The sequence below is a fragment of the Abramis brama genome, assembly GCF_963993115.1.
Source record: "Abramis brama genome assembly, chromosome: 16".
NCBI classification, from domain to species: domain Eukaryota; kingdom Metazoa; phylum Chordata; class Actinopteri; order Cypriniformes; family Leuciscidae; genus Abramis; species Abramis brama.
In genome coordinates, this window is record NC_139978.1 from 19,873,026 (window position 1) to 19,893,549 (window position 20,524).

The 20,524-nt window shown below is 37.8% G+C and overlaps 1 protein-coding gene across 1 annotated transcript in view; it reads left to right on the plus strand.

Annotated features, from left to right (window-relative positions):
• ghra (growth hormone receptor a) overlaps positions 1-18,762 on the plus strand; it is a 33,451-nt gene extending 14,689 nt beyond the window's left edge. The window contains exons 3-9 of the mRNA XM_084138824.1: positions 10,300-10,441; positions 10,987-11,156; positions 11,243-11,421; positions 13,660-13,816; positions 13,942-14,032; positions 15,388-15,457; positions 16,266-18,762. Of these exons, the coding sequence (XP_083994950.1) occupies positions 10,300-10,441; positions 10,987-11,156; positions 11,243-11,421; positions 13,660-13,816; positions 13,942-14,032; positions 15,388-15,457; positions 16,266-17,189 (1,733 nt within the window). The 3' untranslated portion in view covers positions 17,190-18,762. The remainder of the gene's footprint in view (positions 1-10,299; positions 10,442-10,986; positions 11,157-11,242; positions 11,422-13,659; positions 13,817-13,941; positions 14,033-15,387; positions 15,458-16,265) is intronic.
• Positions 18,763-20,524: the final 1,762 nt, after the last annotated feature.

The following is a 20,524-nucleotide window of genomic DNA, read 5'->3' on the forward strand; positions in this document are numbered from 1 at the left end:
CTTCATGTTTCAGTGGAAATTACGTCACCACATTGAAAAGCGCTGCACATTTCAAGGCACTTCAGTGGGCCTTTAAACTGTAGATGTCTGTGCCAAGTCATTAGAGGAAAACCATTGGGCTTGTGTCAAGATTATTCACCTTTGAGCACACAGAACATTTTACTTTGGTCTAGTCAAACAATCCTTCAATAAATAGGTTTTGTTTGAAAGTAAACACATTGACTGTGGTCATCCAAAGTCCAGGGACAGGATACAGTGGAGCTTATGGGATGATGAACCAATTGGGATGTCAACACTGCACATAGCTTATCATTGAGACAGTGATATGTTATGGTGAATAACATTTGTGTAATAGGCTTTCACAAATGCAGTGAATGACTTGGGTTAATGACCCAGTCACTGCACACAAGTTGGAGCACAGACTTTAGCACTTGGATTAAAGTTTGTTTTTCTTGGTTTTCTGTTTGAAAATATTCTCTTTTAATGTTTATTACGTTATTATTTAACTACTATGGACAAAAATATTGCCTCATCACCTGAGCTTTGGAGCACATTAAAAAGTGTGATGGGGAGTCCAAGTATCGTTCCTTCATTTTTATAACATTTTAAACTAATGAAAGGGTTATTAATGCATTAGCAAGATGTTTTAGCAAAGATGTGCTAGAAATAATTATGACATAGAAGATTTTATTTTCATCTTGACTATGTGCAAATAATCATTTTTTTATTTATTATGTCATGTTGCCTTCTGAAGTCTGGCCTGTCTACTGGTCTCACGACAAAAACAAAAAAACTAAACTTGCTTTCTGTGACTTTGAATTCACAAGGTTTTTAGAAAAAACTAAGCATAAAGGTCCATTCCTAAACCTAATCCTCAGTGGGGGATAAGCAGATTGTATGATTGTATAATATTTCCATAAGAGTGTGTTGTCTAAGCTGATAACTGGAGTTTTTAACACCTTATGAGTTTACTACACATCCTACAGCATTGCACGTTCAGTCAAATGTTTTAGTTATGCTTCTGTTGTCCAGGGTATTTTTCACAAGCAAGTCTGTTCAATGGGTGGTGCCATTGAGTATCTGGGTGTTGATCGTTCAAATGACACAACATTTAAAATATATTTTTGGAACAAATATCTAAAAACCTATTGAATGGACTGCACATCTGCCCACTTCCATGCTGTCTGCCCTGACTAAGGTCTCTTCAGAGGTTTTCTGAGGACAGGCTGCGGTTTGATTGAGAACAGCGGTAATCGTCACGAGTTATGGCTTCGGACAGGGGCCATATTTGTGGACTTTTTTGTGAGGGAGTTCTGGCAAGCATGACTCTTGAGCTTCGGTTGAAAATTCAAAGATGTGAACATGTCTTATGGAGGAGAGAGTGAATTGGCAGCACCCACTGCTGTCAAAGTCATCCGTGTATGCTGATGTGTCTCCAATAAATCAGATGTGCGTGGATCTGCTCTGCACCAAGCGGAGGGGAGTTCATGATAGTACTACTTTCTATATACTGAAATTATATGTACTGCTAATTTCAACTAATAACAACATGCAGATTTGTTGTGCTTGAAATACTAGATGATTGTTGGTAGATTTGATATCCCCAATGAGGGCCGTACCCACCATTGTCCCCGAGGTCTGGACCTCAGTAATTTTTGGTGCTGTAAGGATAATGCACATCGCCATGATAACCGACTGCTAAAACCGCTTGTCAATGTCAAAGTGTTTGAAAAGACCAATCAAATCAAAGTAGGCGGGCTTTATGTTCACAGAAGTTGTGAGTGTGAATTCCAGCACGACGCTTCACACTTCAGTTAACGGTCATAAAGTGCGATAAGATGTAAGTAGCTAAACTAAACAGCTGTTTTACAATAGAAGTTTTAAATGACCAACAGAAATAATCAGTTTGCAAAGACTGTATCAATCAAAGCTCAGCTTTGGGAATGGAAGATATACAGGTCAAGATAAGGAGACTGAGAGAAGAAAGAGAGAAGATGATGGAGATGAGAGAGAAAGAGCAGGTATTGCATACTGTGCCCAGGATGAGATTAACATTATTACAGTGTATTCCTGTTTAACACAGATATATGTTCTTTGCTAATTACAGTGGAAACCTTTAAGCTCAATTTAACAACATTAAAAATATATTGCCATAAAATAATTGTATAATAAAGAGCTTTTTGATGGACAGAGGCCACTGGACAAATTTGGCCAGGATGCCGGGGTTACACCCCTACTCCTTCGAATGGGATTTTTTGTGACCACAGAGAGTCAGGACCTCGGTTTAACGTCTCATCCAAAGGACGGTGCTCTTTTGACAGTATAGTGTCCCCATCACTGTACTGGGGCGTTAGGACCCACACAGACCACAGGGTGAGCACCCTGTCGGCCTCACTAACACCTCTTACATTGATATCTTGGTGTTCATTAAAAATATCTTTATTCATTCTGCATCACGCATCTCGTCTTTATTGGATTTGCTACACAGCCACCCATAAAATTCTGCTATGGCTGCAAATTTGTTTTTTCTTACTTTTATTGCCTTATTGTTAAGTTTAAAGCAGTATGCATTTCTTTCCTATGAATGGTTGTTACCCATTGATGATGCAAACAATACAACACAATAATAAATAAATCACTTTAACATGTACCTCACCATTTATGTTGAAAAACCAATGACCCCATTAGATTTCACAATAAGTGCATGATGATTTACTGCAGTCCCAAGAAACTTGGGTCTTAGCACAAACCAGATGTATAACCATTGTGTCCTTGACCAAGACCAGGTTGTTTTAAGGGGATTGTCCTCTAAATAAATAAATAATTAAACTACCAGAAGTGCCGAAGACTTCAGAGCAATGTGTGCATACACAGGAAACATTCAGAAGCACGAGTAGAATCTTGGAAGTCAATCTATTTTTCCTCCACTAACAATATGTTCACTAAGGAAGCAAGCCAGTCTACCACTGGAGCAGTGTTTTCTGTTGAGCATGCAGTTTTGCGTTTAAAGGCCTAGTGATTATGTTGCCGTGTTGATTCCTTAATTCTCCCTGCGCCGTGCTGTCTGCCATAACCCTCTCACGACACAGGGTCCGCTGTGAGCGCTGAGCAACATGAAAGTCTACTGCTGTGACTCAGGGAGTTTCAGATGCAGGCGGAGCCCTTTTTGGACTGTGGTTTATTTACGCTAGGCAGCGGGGTGAAGTCAGGGAGAGAGCTGGGTTTGCTCGCTTTGAAACATGAGGAGAAAGAAGAACAGCAGAGGATAGCAAAGTTTGCCATTACATAAGGCAGTAGTTGGCTCTTTCTGTGCAGAAAAACCCAGATGGACAGCAGGACCACAGGGCCGTTCACATAAAACATTTTCCACAAGGAGCGTGTGGCCATAAACCAATTCCTCTTCATCTGAAGGCATATTTAAACCTTCTGTGGTAAACTCGCCTGCACATTCAGCATATTGGTTTGCAGAATTATGAGAGAAAAATGTTAAATGTTTGGTTGATAGATTAGATTTTGAGGGACCGATTTTAACAAGAGCTTTAATGAGAGAATCTCCGGTCAAAGTATCTGACAGTGTGACGCTGTACTTTATTTATTCATTTGTTAAAGTGGCAAAAATCCCAATAAAGAAATGATTTGGTAGATTAACTCAAGTAATGTCCTCATTATTACAGTATTAGGGAGGATTACGGTCATTATCGCAGATCCACTTGACATAAATCTGCTGTAATTCAGCTTGCAGGTCTGGATTTGTGTTCACTGATCATCAAAGAGAGGGTCTGCTAATGATGGGCTTACACAGGGCAATTGAAGGCTGCTGTTTGTTTACGTAGCTTTGCACTACATTTGGAATAACGATCATTTGCATGTAAGCAAATGGCGAAATAAACACCATTATCGGACATTGACTCCTTTTCCTGTGGTGGATTTCATCCCCTAAATCCTCCATTATATTCTATATAATGTGGTTTCTACTAGTATTTTCCACTATACATCTAGGCACTGGAGGTTAAGTGAACACTTGCAACGTATTGAGTTTCTCATCCCCCTTTCTGTACTGTGTGTGTGTGTGTGTGTGTGTGTTTGCAGTTATTTTTAACACCAGTTTACATTCTGTTGGAAGTGTCTGCTGCCTTCGACCTTTTTGTTCATCCTCAAGAATGTTTAAATGTGACCACACAACAATAGCTAAATAAATTAACAATTCGATAAATCTATCTATCTATCTATCTATCTATCTATCTATCTATCTATCTATCTATCTATCTATCTATCTATCTATCTATCTAATATTGCTATATATATAATACTGCTTTATCAGAAGTGTGTCTCTAACATAAGATCGTCTCTCTCTCTCTCTCTCTCTCTCTCTCTCTCTCTCTCTCTCTCTCTCTCTCTCTCTCTCTCTCCCTCTCCCTCTCCCTCTCCCTCTCCCTCTCCCTCTCCCTCTCCCTCTCCCTCTCCCTCTCCCTCTCCCTCTCCCTCTCCCTCTCCCTCTCCCTCTCCCTCTCCCTCTCCCTCTCCCTCTCCCTCTCCCTCTCTCTCTCTCTCTCTCTCTCTTTTCTCCACCACCCCTGTCCGTCCTCCTTGCCCCCATTCAGCATAATGTTTTTTTAAAGGACAAAGAGCAGCAGGTGGTGCTCGTGCTGGACTGTCAGTGAGTATTTTTATGTTCTGGTCTGTTAGACCGATGGTAGTCTGACCCAGCCGCTGACACATATTCTTATGCTGAACACAGTGCTGGAAACACCTACTGCACATTTGGCTCGTGAACACAAAAGTGTTTTCAGAATGTCTGACTGTCCCTCTACCTTTTTTCTTGTGTATAGGTGCAATTTGAGGGGTTCCACAGCCAAAATCACTCATATTTGAGGGTATAAACTAATATCTGATTCTCCTTTAAAATTATTCATATATATTTGCCAGAACAAAACAAACTTGAAATATGTGTAAGCTTGTAGTATTACAATCTGTTATAAACAGAAAATTATAGTATTAGGATTTTATTTCTTTTCACCACAGATGAGCTTGATGAATGGATTCTTAAGTACTGTAGGCTGTGTATAACGGTTTATTATGATTTACCTGGGGGAAAAAAACACTGTCTGTGTCTGTAGCTCTTGAGCACTGAAATGGTCAACCCAGATAACCCTTAAGGAATAGATCTTTCTGAGAGACTTTCTTCCCGTGGGACTTCAATCAGGCATAATTTGGAAAGCACTTCCTTTGCATGGTTTCTGAGGAAAAGTCTGGCCCCATCGGATTGTACAGACAGGGAAATCATGACTCCCTTTAACATTTTACAAGACATAAGTACGGACACAAACCCTTTTTTATTCCATTTTCTACATGTGGGGTGGCTTATCATTTTGCATTTTTAATGCTAGCAAATTTGTATAAAGGTTATTTACTTGCTGCTGTACTTCTTGCTCTCTTGAAATTCAATTGATTTATTTTAATTGTGTTCATTTTAAATATTGAGCCACTTCAGATGTGGTTATGCCGTGGGTCACAGGCTTTTCAAATATGTGCTCATTAGTCAGTGTGTGTGTGTGTGTGTGACTGGTAATTAGTTTGAGGGGCAGAGAGAATGAAAATTATGTAATCACTGCTGTCATATTTTGTGCTCATTACTTGGCTTGTTTATTGACCAAGTTGACCCCTTCGTTGCTTAGGTCAGAAAAAGTCAAAAACATATTTTTTAAGTGTTTCTGGTAACAACAGCAAAATGAAAACATTGGCTTGTTTTTACTTCAACTCAAAAATGTAAATTGAATACCTAAAGCAAAAAAAGTTAAGCTTTTAACCTAATTGTGTTTGAAATGATGAGCAATCTGTGTAGCTCTTACCCATTAACAGCCCATTGACGTAATAAATTATACAATCACAACCATTTCATTTAAATTAATCTATTCTAATTCTAATTATGTTGTAAAGCATATTGGTCAGAATGCTTCCAGAAACAATTATGTCGAACAAATAAAAAACAACAAGCTTTCCGTGGATGGTACATGGTAATGAAGCTCATTATGGTTCTGATCTTCTTGTGATAAACATAATGTTCGGTTTTGCCATAATAAAGACTTGGAATCCCTGTCTGTTAACACATTCATATGCTAATGAAACATGTTCTCATGCTGTTTTTCTCACAGAGGCTGGGTTTTTTATTTACCTACTTTGTGATATTTCTACATTGCTTGAGGTGTCCAAGTGACCTCCTCACACTAAACATACACGTAAAAATAACAAACAGCATTTTTAGCGCCTTTGAAGGGCACTCTGGGCAGAGGATGCTACTTGAAGTATCACATATTTTTTACAACGTTACCTGGATTTAAATTCATCACCATACATCCAAGGACTTTCAAGGAAATATTCCTTACATGTTTTCAATTTTTAGTCGCTTCCTCGTATCCATGCGAACTGGAATCATTTTGATAACATTTTTTATTACCAAGCAATGCTTAATTTTGTTCAGTCTGTGGTGTGAAAAGGTCATATTAGCAATTCAAGAAAAACACATAAGCAAAACATGGTCAGGTCAAAGTGTCTGAATCATTTTTGGTCCCAGATTTTTATACATTTTACTGGTAGTCCACTGTATGAAGAAATTGTGGTTATAATATGTCACAGTTTACTTTATTTTGCTATCCTCACTTACATAAATTAACTATCGTGTACTGCACCCACTAGTAAGAAAATATCAAAAATTATATCTGGTGTTTGACTGTATGTGTATATATATATATATATATATATATATATATATATATATATATATATATATATATATATATATATATATATATATATGCAAAATATGTAAATATATATATATATATATATGCAAAATATGTAAATATATATATATGTATGTATGTGTGTATATATATATATATATATATATATATATATGCAAATATGCATATAAATATAAAATATATTCACACATATATTACAAAAAATATAAACTTTTATATTAGATGTGATTAATTGCGTTTAATAGATTTGACACCACTTATGTTTATATATATATATAAATATTTGAAATATATATAAATATTTTATATAAATATTTATATTTGTTGCGCAAGTCCCCCTTTCTGTAGTGTGTGTGTGTGTGTGTGTGTGTGTGTGTGTGTGTGTGTGTGTGTATAAAATGTATATTATATGTTTGTTTATCATCTTATGTTGTAATTTGTGAATTATATAAACGTTTTCTCTATGGTTCTAAGTTTGAAATGTTCATAAAAACACAATCATAAGAAATGGGATTAAAATTGTCCTTCAATCTATAAGGAATTTGTATTTAAGGCAAGACAATCACAGTATAGAAATTCATTAGAATGTTTTTATATAACTAGCCGTTTCTCTAATAAAAGATAAACAATTGAAGGTAAGACATGTTATGAATGTACCATTCGGATTCAGATTAAAGGACAACAAATGTATAGCTTTGTGAAGTACAGTTTGTTAGTACTCACTTCAGGTGCTGTGTCCTTCAGTGTCAGTATAGACACAGTGATGCTCACTGTCAAATGGTTTTCACATGGGTACTGAATGACGCACAGCTGTAACCGCAAACACACAGAAGCTCACAAGACGTTATGTAAGTGCTGTGATAAGTACTCCTGTGTAACAGACGCATGCTATTTTCTTCTGTTGATTAGATTCGCTGAAGTATGCACTTTCTTCTGATTCTGCTATTAAACTGTCGTCTTTGCAGCAAATGGGTTGGAAAAGATGGAGCATCTGCTCAGCAGCTCATAACCCTGAGCCAATCAAGACATTGGCTGGACAGCCAGTGATAAAGGTGCTTTTTCAAGTGATTGCAATCCATCAAGACAGTTTAATTGGCAAATGTGGCCAATTTATTCAGAAGTTTGCAGTTCGCCGAAGTGGAAAACATTTGTCCTGGCTTTCGGTCTGAACCGGTATCCTAGTTACCGATGGTCTCTCTTTGCGGGGAGCTGAGTAAACATCATGTTTTTCATTTGTGGGAAATCTTCACCCACACAAGCTGTAGCTTTATTTACGTTTCCAAGCAGTAGGTGGGTGCATAAGCGACATGTTCATTTATTATTCATAAGTAACATAAAAAGAGCGTGAAAAAAATTGAACACACAAATCGCACAAATTATTTCTTGTCTTTCAAAATCAGTATCAAAGTTCTAACTGGAACAAAAAACGAATTTTATGTAATTTTTATTTAGTTGCTACATTTCATACTGGAACAAGTATTGCATTTCATCAATGATTTGTAATGTCTCTTGTGTAGGACTTATTGGTCAGTCCAAAATATTCACGCCCGCACAACCACATACACAGATTAGTATTCCACAACACTGCCAACACATCAGAATGATAGATGAGTTCTTTTTGCGCAAGTACTTTGGCTCAAAAGCTCTGACTTAGAGATCACGGTCCCAACAGCATATACTCAAATACGGCATAACTCACTGTTTGTATAATTGTCAGAAAAGAGATTGTGGTGAAACGTCCCAGAAAGAGGTTGCGTGCTCTGCTTATTATGAATATGATGGGAGATTGTATTGTAGCAAAGCAAAAGAAAATATAGCCAAAGCACATTTGAAAATTTTTCCTCTTGTACCACATCTGATTTGTCAATTAAAAAGTCTCCCACACTGACATCTAACACAGTTGAAACTGTTCCCAAATCTAAATATTTGGCCTTTTTACAGCTGCTTTTGCAATGTTTTTTAGAGAGCAAATTGTGTGTGCTCTGAGACCACTGGGCTGATTTTTGCCCCCTTTGCAGCACCAAACCAAATATTGACCAGGAACAATTTAGTAGTGATAATGTCCCTATCTGTTCTGTCCCCATCTTTTCCGCAGTGGCCCACAAATCATCTGTTCATCTCAGACCTAATATCTTCCATTGAGCAGGCTTTTTTATTGCACATGCCGGAATTTTGAGGGGGAGGGAGCAGCAATAACAGAGTTTTGGGAGTCAGAAAGGGGGAGAGGGGGAGTTATAGATACTGAGAAGATCCAGACTAAAGCTTTAGTCTTTATTAATGATTATTTATAGCGAGACACTGACACTGTGTTTCATGTTCAACTTGTTAAAGCCGCTTGATTTTAAGCAATTTATTGTATAAAGTGCTATGTAAATAAACATGACGTGACTACTAGAGTGCCGAATTGAAGAGCTTGTGCAAACATATCCGCGTTGCTATTATCAGATTATTATCTTTTCTTATGCTTTATTACAAATGCTTTCTGTTTTCTAATTTTTGTTGTGTGTTTATTTTGTTATTGAGAGGAAAGCGCACAGGACATTTATACATATTCATCTAAATGTCACTCTCAGCAGTGTGGGCGACGTCAGATGTTTATGTTTGATAACAGTATATCGCTGCTCACGTATTTCAAACTTCGTTTTAAGTGAAGAACGAAAAAGAACTTCGCTATGAGTATATCGGGGCCTTAACGGTACAAATATATTGTGCATCCGTTTTTTTGTCCGTTTTGGACAATGTGATTTGAAAAAATAATAGCCAAGTTGTAGTATTCATATTTAGCGTAATAAAGTAGTTTTCAAATATCTCTGTTTTTACTGTAAAATCACAAGAATGTGTTTTTCTTATTTTAGTAATTCAGCAAACCCTCACAAGCAAGGTTTGGGTTTACATTATGTGTGGATGTGGATGTGTGTTCGTGAACTCACTTCAGCCACTGAAAATCCCTTCCCCACACGATCAGTCCTAACCGGCGTCGCTGTGAGGGCTGTTTTGCCGTGCTCAGCAGCTGTGGGGTGGAGGGAAATATATCTTGTTGTCAATAGAAGAGGGCTGGACGAAGGAGAATGGGAAAAATGGTTGTGCTGGGGATCCTCAGTAGAAACGTTTCTTCAGAGTAAATTAGATATTTAACGGCCCTCTCCATTCCCAAAGCCACTATTCATTTAAGCTAGATTTACTCTTACAGGTGCAATTTAGAAATGGATCAAATAAAAACACGGTGTCATAGAAAATCTTGATACCTAGCGGATTTGGTGCCACATGCTAGCTCTGCTGATTTATACTGCAGTTAGAGGGCGAAATAGAGGGCGAAAAATCAATTGCATCCTCCAAGTCTTATTTATGGCTGCGCAAAAGCAGAGGATGGAGAGGACGGCTGGTGAACTTGGCACCAGAGGAGCTCAACTGCAGAGGACAGAGTTCACAATGTGCCAAAACATAACATGCATACAGTACATATATAATAAAAAGAAAATATTAAGATTTAATAAAATAATAATTTATACCTTCGTTTTATCTTCCCTTTCTGCTTCAGATCCCAACGGAGGACCTCATTTTACGGGCTGCCGCTCCAGAGAGCAGGAGACCTTTCGTTGCTGGTGGAGCGCTGGGACCTTCCAGAACCTCACCGAGCCTGGAGCACTCAGGGTCTTCTACCAGACAATGTCCATGAAAGGGTAACTGAAACCAAAAGTGAACGTGACATTAATATAATATAATTTATATATATATATATATATATATATATATATATATATATATATATATATATATATATATATATATATATATATAAAATATTGTGTATGTATGTATATATATCATATATAATATTCAATATTGTCATGCTTAAATTGTGTGTTATTTGGCAGAATGTTTTTATGACTATAAGCTAAAGTGAATATTTTAAGTGCTGTGGCTTCTCACCAAGTTTTTCACCGTTTTAAGTCAACTTTTCAGTACTTTTTTTACTTTACTTGCGGTTTTAACAAATGAATGATTAAAAGTGCAAGTAAAATATGTTTTAATTAATGAGTTTATAAAAGCTGCATGCATAATAATTATAAAATAATCATCAAACACTGTTTTCATGATGTCATTTGTAAGTATTTCAAGTCAACTACCATACATTTACTGATAGATCCATGCAGTGCAATTTACAATTTATGTCTAATATTCGTATACATCTAATGTTATGTTTTCATTATTATTTGATATTTAGTGCCTTCTCTAGTGAGTGGCAGGAGTGTCCAGACTACACACGTACTGTGGAAAACGAATGCTACTTCAACAAGACCTTCACACACATCTGGACCTCGTACTGCGTCCGTCTGCGCTCGGTTCCTCTGAACATAACCTATGATGAGGCCTGCTTTTCAGTGGAGAACATTGGTAAGTTAATATCTGTGAAAGTGCTTCATTAAGGTTTTGACGCATCTATGTTGGAGGCCTGACTTAAATGTTTTGTGACTTCCTAGTTCATCCTGACCCACCAATTGGGCTGAACTGGACTCTACTGAACGTGAGTCGCTCAGGGTTGCACTTTGACATCCTTGTGCGCTGGGCTCCCCCTCCGTCAGCAGATGTGCAGATGGGCTGGATGAGTCTGGAGTACCAGGTTCAGTACCGGGTCAGGAACACCTCCCAATGGGAGAAGGTATGTCTCTAGCACCAGAAACATTAAATATTGCAGTTTGCAATGATTTTTTTTTTTACAAGGAATTATTGAAGTAAGAACATTGTGTGTGGGAGAGACTCGTTTTATTCTCAGCCATACATGCGACTTATAGTCACATACGTCATTTATTTTCAGCCTATACCCGGATGCTGAAATTGCCATGCATTCAATATATATTAAAAGCGATTTATGAAAAAAAGCTTTAAAAAAATTAACATTTTCTTGGCTTCAAAAGTTTGGGGTAAATAAAAATAATAATATTCTTATTCAGAGAGGCTGCATTAAATTGATCAAAAGTGACAGTAAATTATGATGTTTATAATGTTACAAAATATTTCTATTTCAAATAAATGCTGTCCTCTTGAACTTTATTCATCAAATAATCCTAAAAATCATGGTTTCCACAACAATATAGCAGCAAAAACAAGAATCATTACTAATAATTGAGTACAAATAATAAATGATAATAATTTTGCACTAAATCAGCATATTAGAATGATTGATAAAGGATCATGTGACACTGAAGACTGGAGTAATGATGCTGAAAATTCAGCTTTGCCATCACAGGTATAAATGATATTTTAATATATATTCAAATAGAAAATAGTTATTTTATATTGTAATCATTTTTCACAATATTACAGTTTTTACTTTATTTTTGATCAAATAAATTCAGTTTTGGTGAGCATACAAGACTTATTTCAAAACCATTAATAATTATTCCAAACTTTTGACTGGTAATGTATAATTATATTTATACTAGTGCTGTCAAATCAATTCATTGTGATTAATCACATGTAACATAAAGTTTTTATAATATATGTGTGCATGAATGTATGTGTGTGTGTGTGTGTGTGTGTGTGTGTGTGTGTGTGTGTGTGTGTGCGTGTGTGTGTGTAAATCATGACTCCCTTTAACATTTTACAAGACATATGTATGGACACAAACCCTTTTTTTATTACTATTTCTACATGTGGGGTGGCTTATCATTTTGCATTTAATGCTAGCAAATTCGCATAAAGGTTTATTTACTTGCTGCTGTACTTCTTGCTCTCTTGAAATTTAATTGATTTATTTTAAATATTGAACAACTTCAGATGTTGTTATGCCGTGGGTCACAAATATGTGCTCATTAGTCTGTGTGTGTGTGTGTGTGTGTGTATACACACACATGCACAAACAGTACATATTTATATGTATTTATACTACTATGTAGTATCTTAATTAAAATGATTGTTATGGCATGCATAATTGTACAAATGCTGTTTAAATAATATATTTTTCATATTAATATATTAAAATTAACCTTTAACATTTCACATCTGCCAGTCAGAATCAAGCATTCAGCAGTGCTGTGGCATGAAATAATATAATCCTAGAGAATCCATTTAGCAAAGTAAGGCAGAGTTCATCAGACCATCACAGAACATTCTGCTCCAACTGTTTTGATCTTCCTCTCTCTTGGTGGACTCTCAGCCATTGCGGTGGAGAAAAATGGTTGTACCATCCTATTTATTGTATTCTAAGAAATACAATTTTGTGTTGGAGACGCAACATAAGCCAGTATTCGTCTACTCTTTCTAAAAGGGTCACCACTGGTCCAGAGCAGTCCTGTGTGCTCTGTAATTCAGGCGCGAGTAGGGAGATCTTTGTGTCTGGCAGGATCTTTAAGAACCTCTCTTTCGGTTTACACTCCTTGACAGCCACGTTCCCCCGGCCTACCCGATGGTCCTGCCCAGACTGAGCAGAAGCACGAAAAACCACATTCGGCCACATGTTAAATCGCTGCCGTATGCTGCCAGGCCTGAATGCATCAGAGGGGAATAATTCACTGTTATATTTATGTAGGTCACACATACAAGTACTTTAGATTTTAGTTTCCCCAAGGGTGTTTCACAGTTATAAATTTTAGGAGTATTTTTAGTGAGGTTCTTGACTGTTATTCTCTTTGTGGGTTAAAATACGGTGCTAAAATGGCATTTTACAAATCTTGGCTTGGAGAAAACATGGCTGGATAGATAGATAGATGGATGGATGGATGGATGGATGGATGGATGGACGGACGGACGGACGGACAGATATTAAATTGACAGACTTGGAGAAAACATTATTCTCACATATCCGTGTCACATATCTAATTGCTCACAAATGGCAGTTTTTTTTTTTTTACTCAATCCCTTGATTTCTTATTTACTTTTTCATCCTCTTTTATTGCAGCTGGACACACAGCACAGTGGCACACAGCAGTCCATCTACGGTCTACTCACTGACAAAGAGTATGAAGTCCGTGTGCGCTGCAAGATGTCAGCCTTTAAAAACTATGGCGAATTCAGCAACAGCATCATTGTCCATGTGGCACAGATACCAAGCAAAGGTTAGTCAACATCAAGAGCTTAACTTGTTTTTTGCAGAAAGTGAATCCAGCTGTGCAGCCGAACCATCATGAATCATTTAAGCAAAATGCTTCAGGGTAAGGAAAGACCATTTTTCTTTACGCAGAATCAACATTCCCGAAGATGTTGGTGTTGATTTTTGGAGTGATTGGAGTGGTGATTCTTCTTGTCCTCCTCATCTTCTCCCAGCAGCAGAGGTGAGAGATTTTGTTTATAACACCTATATTCTTTGTGTATTTCACAAAGAAATATATAGTCATATAGTCATATTGGTCATATTTCATCCCCAAATCAAAATATATATTTTTTAAATTAAAAATTATATTCAACACAATACAAAGGAAGCCTTTTTTTAAAGGGGGGGTGAAATGCTATTTCATGCATACTGAGTTTTTTACACTGTTAAAGAGTTGGATTCCCATGCTAAACATGGACAAAGTTTCAAAAATTAAATTGTACGTTTGAAGGAGTATTTCTGTGCCAAAAATTGTCCTTCCGGTTTGTCACAAGTTTCGGAACGTTTTTTTCGAGTATGGGTCTGTGTGACGTCAGCTGGGGCGTAATTTCCTTATATGGGTCCTAAGGGCACTTCTCCCGGAAAGGCGCGGGCGCGCGCGCACATCCGTAGACCAGAGAGAGAAGAGAGCCAAAGCAGTTCGCCCATCTCGGCTTTAGGGAAGTCAATGTCACCAAAGAAGTGGGTTTTTGGTTGCCAGGGCAAGACAACCCTGCACAGATTCCCAAAGAACCCAGCGTTAAGGGACCAGTGGATGGAGTTTGTTTTTTCAGAGCATCAACAGAGTTGTGTAAGACTGTTTGTTCCCTGCATTTCGACGATTATTGTTTTATAAACAAAGCCCAGATCGACGGATTTGCAGATCGTCTAATGCTTAAGGATCGAGCAGTCACAATGATAAAGGTTCGCGGTCGTGCGTTGGAACCGGGCGGTGAGTAAAACTGCTTCAAATGTCTGAGTGTTGTTAGCTCGGCGCGTCAGCACAGCTTTAGCTTCGCCCACACGGCACGCCTCCAGCCGCTCGTTTTTTTCCGGAAAGACTCGGTACAGCCTATCTTTCTTTTATAAATATAATAAAACTAAAGACTTTTTGAAGGTTTGAAGGATGCAATACTACTCTATAGGTACTCAAGATTAACATGAGGTTGACTGAAAATTAGTGTTTCACCCCCCCTTTAAACCATTTAGATTTAAAAAGTAAAAATCTGCATAAATAAAATTCAATACAACAAATAGCACTGTGATATACAATTTTTTTTGTTTGTGCAAATGTACTTTAAATGTATTATTTCATATTCTAATATATTTTTATATAATAGTAATAATAATATTAATTCATTATTGTTTTAAATAAAATACATATATATATTATTTGTTTTTCATCAGATTTTTTAGCATTTATTTTGGGGTGAAATATGACCCGAATGTAATTTCTTTCATGTTAAGCTGTAAACAGGGAGTTGCTTTGACTGTACACAATTACAAATTCATAAAATGGTTTGCATTTACAACATTTTGCTAATTTTTTTCCCACAGGTTGATGGTAATCTTTTTACCACCTATTCCTGCACCTAAAATTAAAGGCATCGACCCAGAGCTGCTAAAGGTAATTTTGCATAAAACATAAGACTTCGCATTTCAGTCTTCATGTATGTTCATCATTTTGTTAATCTTTTTCATACCAATTATATTTGTTTTGTTTAATTATAACCATGTGTAATACAGTATGGATAGAATGGAAAATGTAATGCCTGGTGCTTTTCTGTTTATAAATATGATAGGAAGAAAAATTTTAGTTCACCCAAAAATGACAATTCTGTCATAATTTAATCACCCTCAAGTTGTTCCAAATCTGTATGAATTTCTTTATTCTGCTGAACACAAAAGAAGATATTCTTAGTAAATTTTTGTAAATGGCAAAGGCATTAGGCTAAGCCTTGCATGTTGCACATTCTAAAATGCATTACAGCAATTATCATCAAAACAATGAGAGGTGAATACATAAACGCAAAGTCTTTCATTAGAATTGTTCAAATTGCGGCATTGTAAAATTTTGCCTGTTTACGAATCTGGCATGAGTTGCAAATGGCAGGAATCGCTGCAGAGGGAGATTGTTTTGAAAAGGTCATAATTGTTGACATGTTGTGGCCATTCTCCAGTAATTTTCTCCTTCCAGAAAGCACTGGGACTTAGTTTAACAACCCTCATACTCCATTTTTAGAGTCCATTGTAAGCAGTAAACAATTACACCCCAGAACAAACACACGAATGCCCACATGGAAATGCTGTTTTTGATGCATCCAATAATACAAATGATTTTGAAAATGAGTGTATTTGTTTTATTTAATTGTTTGCATACAGGACTGTTGTAGGTCCTGTTTAATAACACTATATATTCTCTCCTTCACAAACAGAATGGAAAGCTGGACCAGCTCAATTCTTTGCTGAGCAGTCAAGATATGTACAAGCCGGACTTCTATCATGAAGACCCATGGGTGGAGTTCATCCAGCTGGACCTTGACGACTCTGCAGAGAAGAACGATGGCTCTGATACGCAACACCTGCTGGGCCTGTCTCGCTCGGGCTCTTCTCACGTCCTTAATTTCAAAAGCGACGACGATTCGGGTCGTGCTAGCTGCTACGACCCAGAAATCCCAGATCCTGAGGACATGGCTTCCCTTCTGCCTGGCCATTCTGGACGGGGAGAGCAGCACCCGCTGGTTTCGAGAAGCAGCTCGTCTATCCCTGACCTCGGTGTGCAGCAGACATCAGAAGTAGTGGAGACGCCTGTTCAAACACAACCTGCTGTGCCCAGCTGGGTTAACATGGACTTTTATGCCCAAGTGAGTGATTTCACACCAGCGGGAGGAGTGGTGCTCTCACCTGGACAGCTCAACAGCTCTCCAGAGAAAAAGAAAGAGGAAGAAAACGAGAAGAAGATGCAATTCCAGCTGCTTTCCGACGGAGCCTACACCTCAGAGAACACGGCTAGGCAGCTTCCCGCCGACGTGCCGCCCAGCCCTGGTCCTGAGCAGGGGTACCAATCATTCCCAACCCTGGCTGTTGAGGGGAACCTCTGGAATGGAGAGTACCTGGTGTCCGCCAGCGATTCCCAAACACCGTACCTGCTTCCCGAAGCTCCTCCAGTCCCCATACTGCCACCAGTGTCAGACTATACTGTAGTGCAGGAAGTGGACGCCCAGCACAGCCTCCTCCTGAATCCTCCTCCCTCGCAGCCCACAGCCTGTTCGCACAGCCCAAACAAACACCTCCCTGCGATGCCAACCATGCCTATGGGGTACCTCACCCCAGACCTTCTGGGAAACCTGACTCCATGAAGAGACCAAGAAGCGCAAAGTCGATGGTCTTGTTGTACAATCTCACTGTTGGAAACCAAAGTTGCAAGAACAACACAGGACGGATATAGCATTTTGTTTGGGAATTCTGCACATGGATTTACTCTGCTGTACGCTACAAAATGGACTACGCTGAAAACGTTTCTTCTCTTTTCTGCTGTTGCAGTTGTGCTACGCTAGCTCGCCGAGAGAGTTATAATGCGTTATCGATTTACAATCAGAAACGTCAGCTGGTTACATGCAAAATCACTACAGAAATGTGCTCGCTTGCTGTGTCAGAGAACCATTTTGAAAATGTGTTTATATTATTACAAAGTTACAGGTGTAGTGGCATTGGGATGAAAAATATCTGATGAGATCAATTCAAACATATCTTTATACAAAATTGTTTACACACAGATAAAAGACGCATCACTTTACCGCAATTCATCAACCCACATTTGCTCGTAAATGGAATATTAAATATATTTCATTGCATCATATCACAGTACCAGAAACATTTCGTTTTGTGGACGAACGAGACTCATTTTTTTTTTTTTGTATCTTTTTAGGAGAAAAATGAATGGGAGCCATTTTGTGCGCTGCATCCATCCTGCACATTTTATCCTTTGCCATAGCCAGATAGATAAACTTAGAAAACGCTAAGAAATGGGGTTGTGTATTTTAGCATCACTATATATGACTGTAACATTTGCGATCATTGCTAGAAAATGTCGAGACAAGTGATTGTAATGATATTAGCCCACAGAACAAGCTGTTACCTTGTCTTGTTCAAAGAGCGAGAAATGAACTTGTCTTTGTTTTGTATTAATGTATCCAGGGGAATAGTCCAAAATTAAGCGTTTGTAGTCTTTGCTGTGCAATGCAAACCGAATGGCAGGTTTTCTTATATTTTACCTTTGTACATGTAGCAGTTTTATATTGACGGAGACACTATAAATGTATGCATTTACAATGGGAGTTAACAGCTGGGAAAGAAGTGCCAATTTTTGGACTTGTTGTATTACACAAAGACTGGCCATCAAATGAAGCTAAATCGTTCTTGCCAGGATAATTTACTCAATGACGGGACAAAGCTGCTTTTAACTAGAGCTATTTTATGAAATAATGCATTATAATATAAGAAATAATAACTGGAGATTTTTTATTTGCGATCATAGACTGTTAAGAGTTCTCAAGCCACATGTCGAAAACCTAGTCGGTGGATTTCTCACAGATGTAATTGTATGCTGTTGAAAAGTTTGTACAGAAAAAGTGTTGCTTGTGAAGTTGTATAGATGAGCTTATTTTGAGCGCTTTGTCACTCTTACCTGTTCTCTGTTTTTAGAGAAACACAGTGGAGGTATATGATGGTGAAGAAGGAGCTTAATTGGTCCTGGGTTTGCCTATGATGCTTGAATACTGGGTCCTAACTTGTTTTAGGTGTCTGTTGTAGTTGCAGTGCCTTCCAAAAGCGTTTGACTTTCTCCAGAGGTATTCAGACAGTCTCACAAACCGTTTCTTTTGTTTTCTTTTACATAATGAATTGCTCTTAATACTTCATATTGCATATGCCAACAAAAACGAAAGAAATAGATGACCCGAAAATGATAATTCTGTCTATATTTAAGCAGTTTTAATGCAGATTTTAGTCTCATCATTTGCAAAGACAGTAGTGACCGAAAACCCCTAAAAAAGTAAGGCCCATAAAAGTGGCCGGTATGACTATGCGCAATATTCCAAGTCACCTGATGTCATTTGATATCTTTGCGTGAAGAACAGACCATATTTGAAGCCATTATTCACTAATACTTTAGTTCTATTCAGACTGGGTCATGAAGTCAGTGAGTTTATCCATTAATGAATTAATTGAAAAGAACAAACTCAAAAGAACAATTCAATCACATTTCCGGTTCGCTGATCCAGCAGTTGAAAGATTTCCATTGAATAGCGGCTTCAGGGAATATAGGGCGGCAGGACACCTATGGATCATTTTTGGGTTTTATTTTCAGAGCTGGTCACTATGAAGTGTCATAGTATAGAAAAAAGCCACGAGGAAGATTCTTCACAGTTCTGTTTTAATGTTCTACAGTAAAAAAATAACAGCATACAGGTTAAGAACGGCGTTACTGTGAACATAAAAATGGCAGAATGTTAATTTTGGGTGAGCTGACCTTCATAAATGACTCTATTTACAGACATCACATAACACAACTGATCTACCCTGTTGATGTTCTGCCAGGTCTGTACAGATGCCATGAACAGAACCTGCTTGTTTACGACAGACTTTTTGGTCAGTTTTTTCTCCTTAGTATGTGAAAGGTCTAAAATCTGCTGTTATTTTCAACCTACACGTAGGTTAACGTGTCCTTAAAGGTGGGGTATGTGATTCTCTTTTTTGTCCATTTTTTTGTTGTCCAAAATCACTTGAAATCCTATTCCTAACCCACTTACAGCCACTGAGTTAGAAGCACTGAAATGAAAATTAAGCAATTTAATAATCTGTGGAATGGGCAGGACTCGAAAAACTCCAGCCAATCATTTCCAAGACCACCTAGAATCATTGGACAGTAAGTTCGTCAATCAAACGGTCGTACCATACCCCCCTCCCCCCATCCCCCTCCCTCCACATGAATGGGTGGAGTCAGGGCCAGCGTTGGAGGGAAGAAGGTAGGACCATTTGAGTTGTGTATTTTCAAAATCTGCCGGCCGTTTTGCAAATCCCATACCCTACCTTTAAGTTGCTGACAGTCCACACGCAAATTATGGAGTTATTTTATCGTCTCAGACCCACAGTTTTTGTTTACTGAGAAAGATTTTAAATTGCTTTTGGAGGGCAATGTATGTGTTTTCATAATAACAGCTCAGGCTAATCAAATCTATTGTTGATTTAATAATTTATTTTGTACAACTCAAGTGTTCTATTGTTCCGCAGTAGAATGAACTCCCGTAATTATGATGCTGAGCCTTTGTTATTGTGCAAACACACAGGTACGCCTGAGACAAATGGAGCCAAAAACTGTTGAACAATGAGCCAGAAGGGAGGACTTGATGCTGAAGCTCATATCAGAGATATATGTAGTGTAGATATTGGTGTAGTGAAAAAAACAAATTGTATGGTACAGGAGAAAGTATTGTTTTTTTTATATTGAACTTGCGTTTGGGGAAAAAACAGTTCAGATATTTACTTTTATATTATGACATGCAGAAATTTACTCGCACATAATAGATATTTTAATAGTAACCCAGCCCACACTTTATGTGCCTCCATACACATAGAGCGGGACATAAGCTAAATCCGTAATAGTAAAGCATAGATAAGGGGTAATGATTTCACT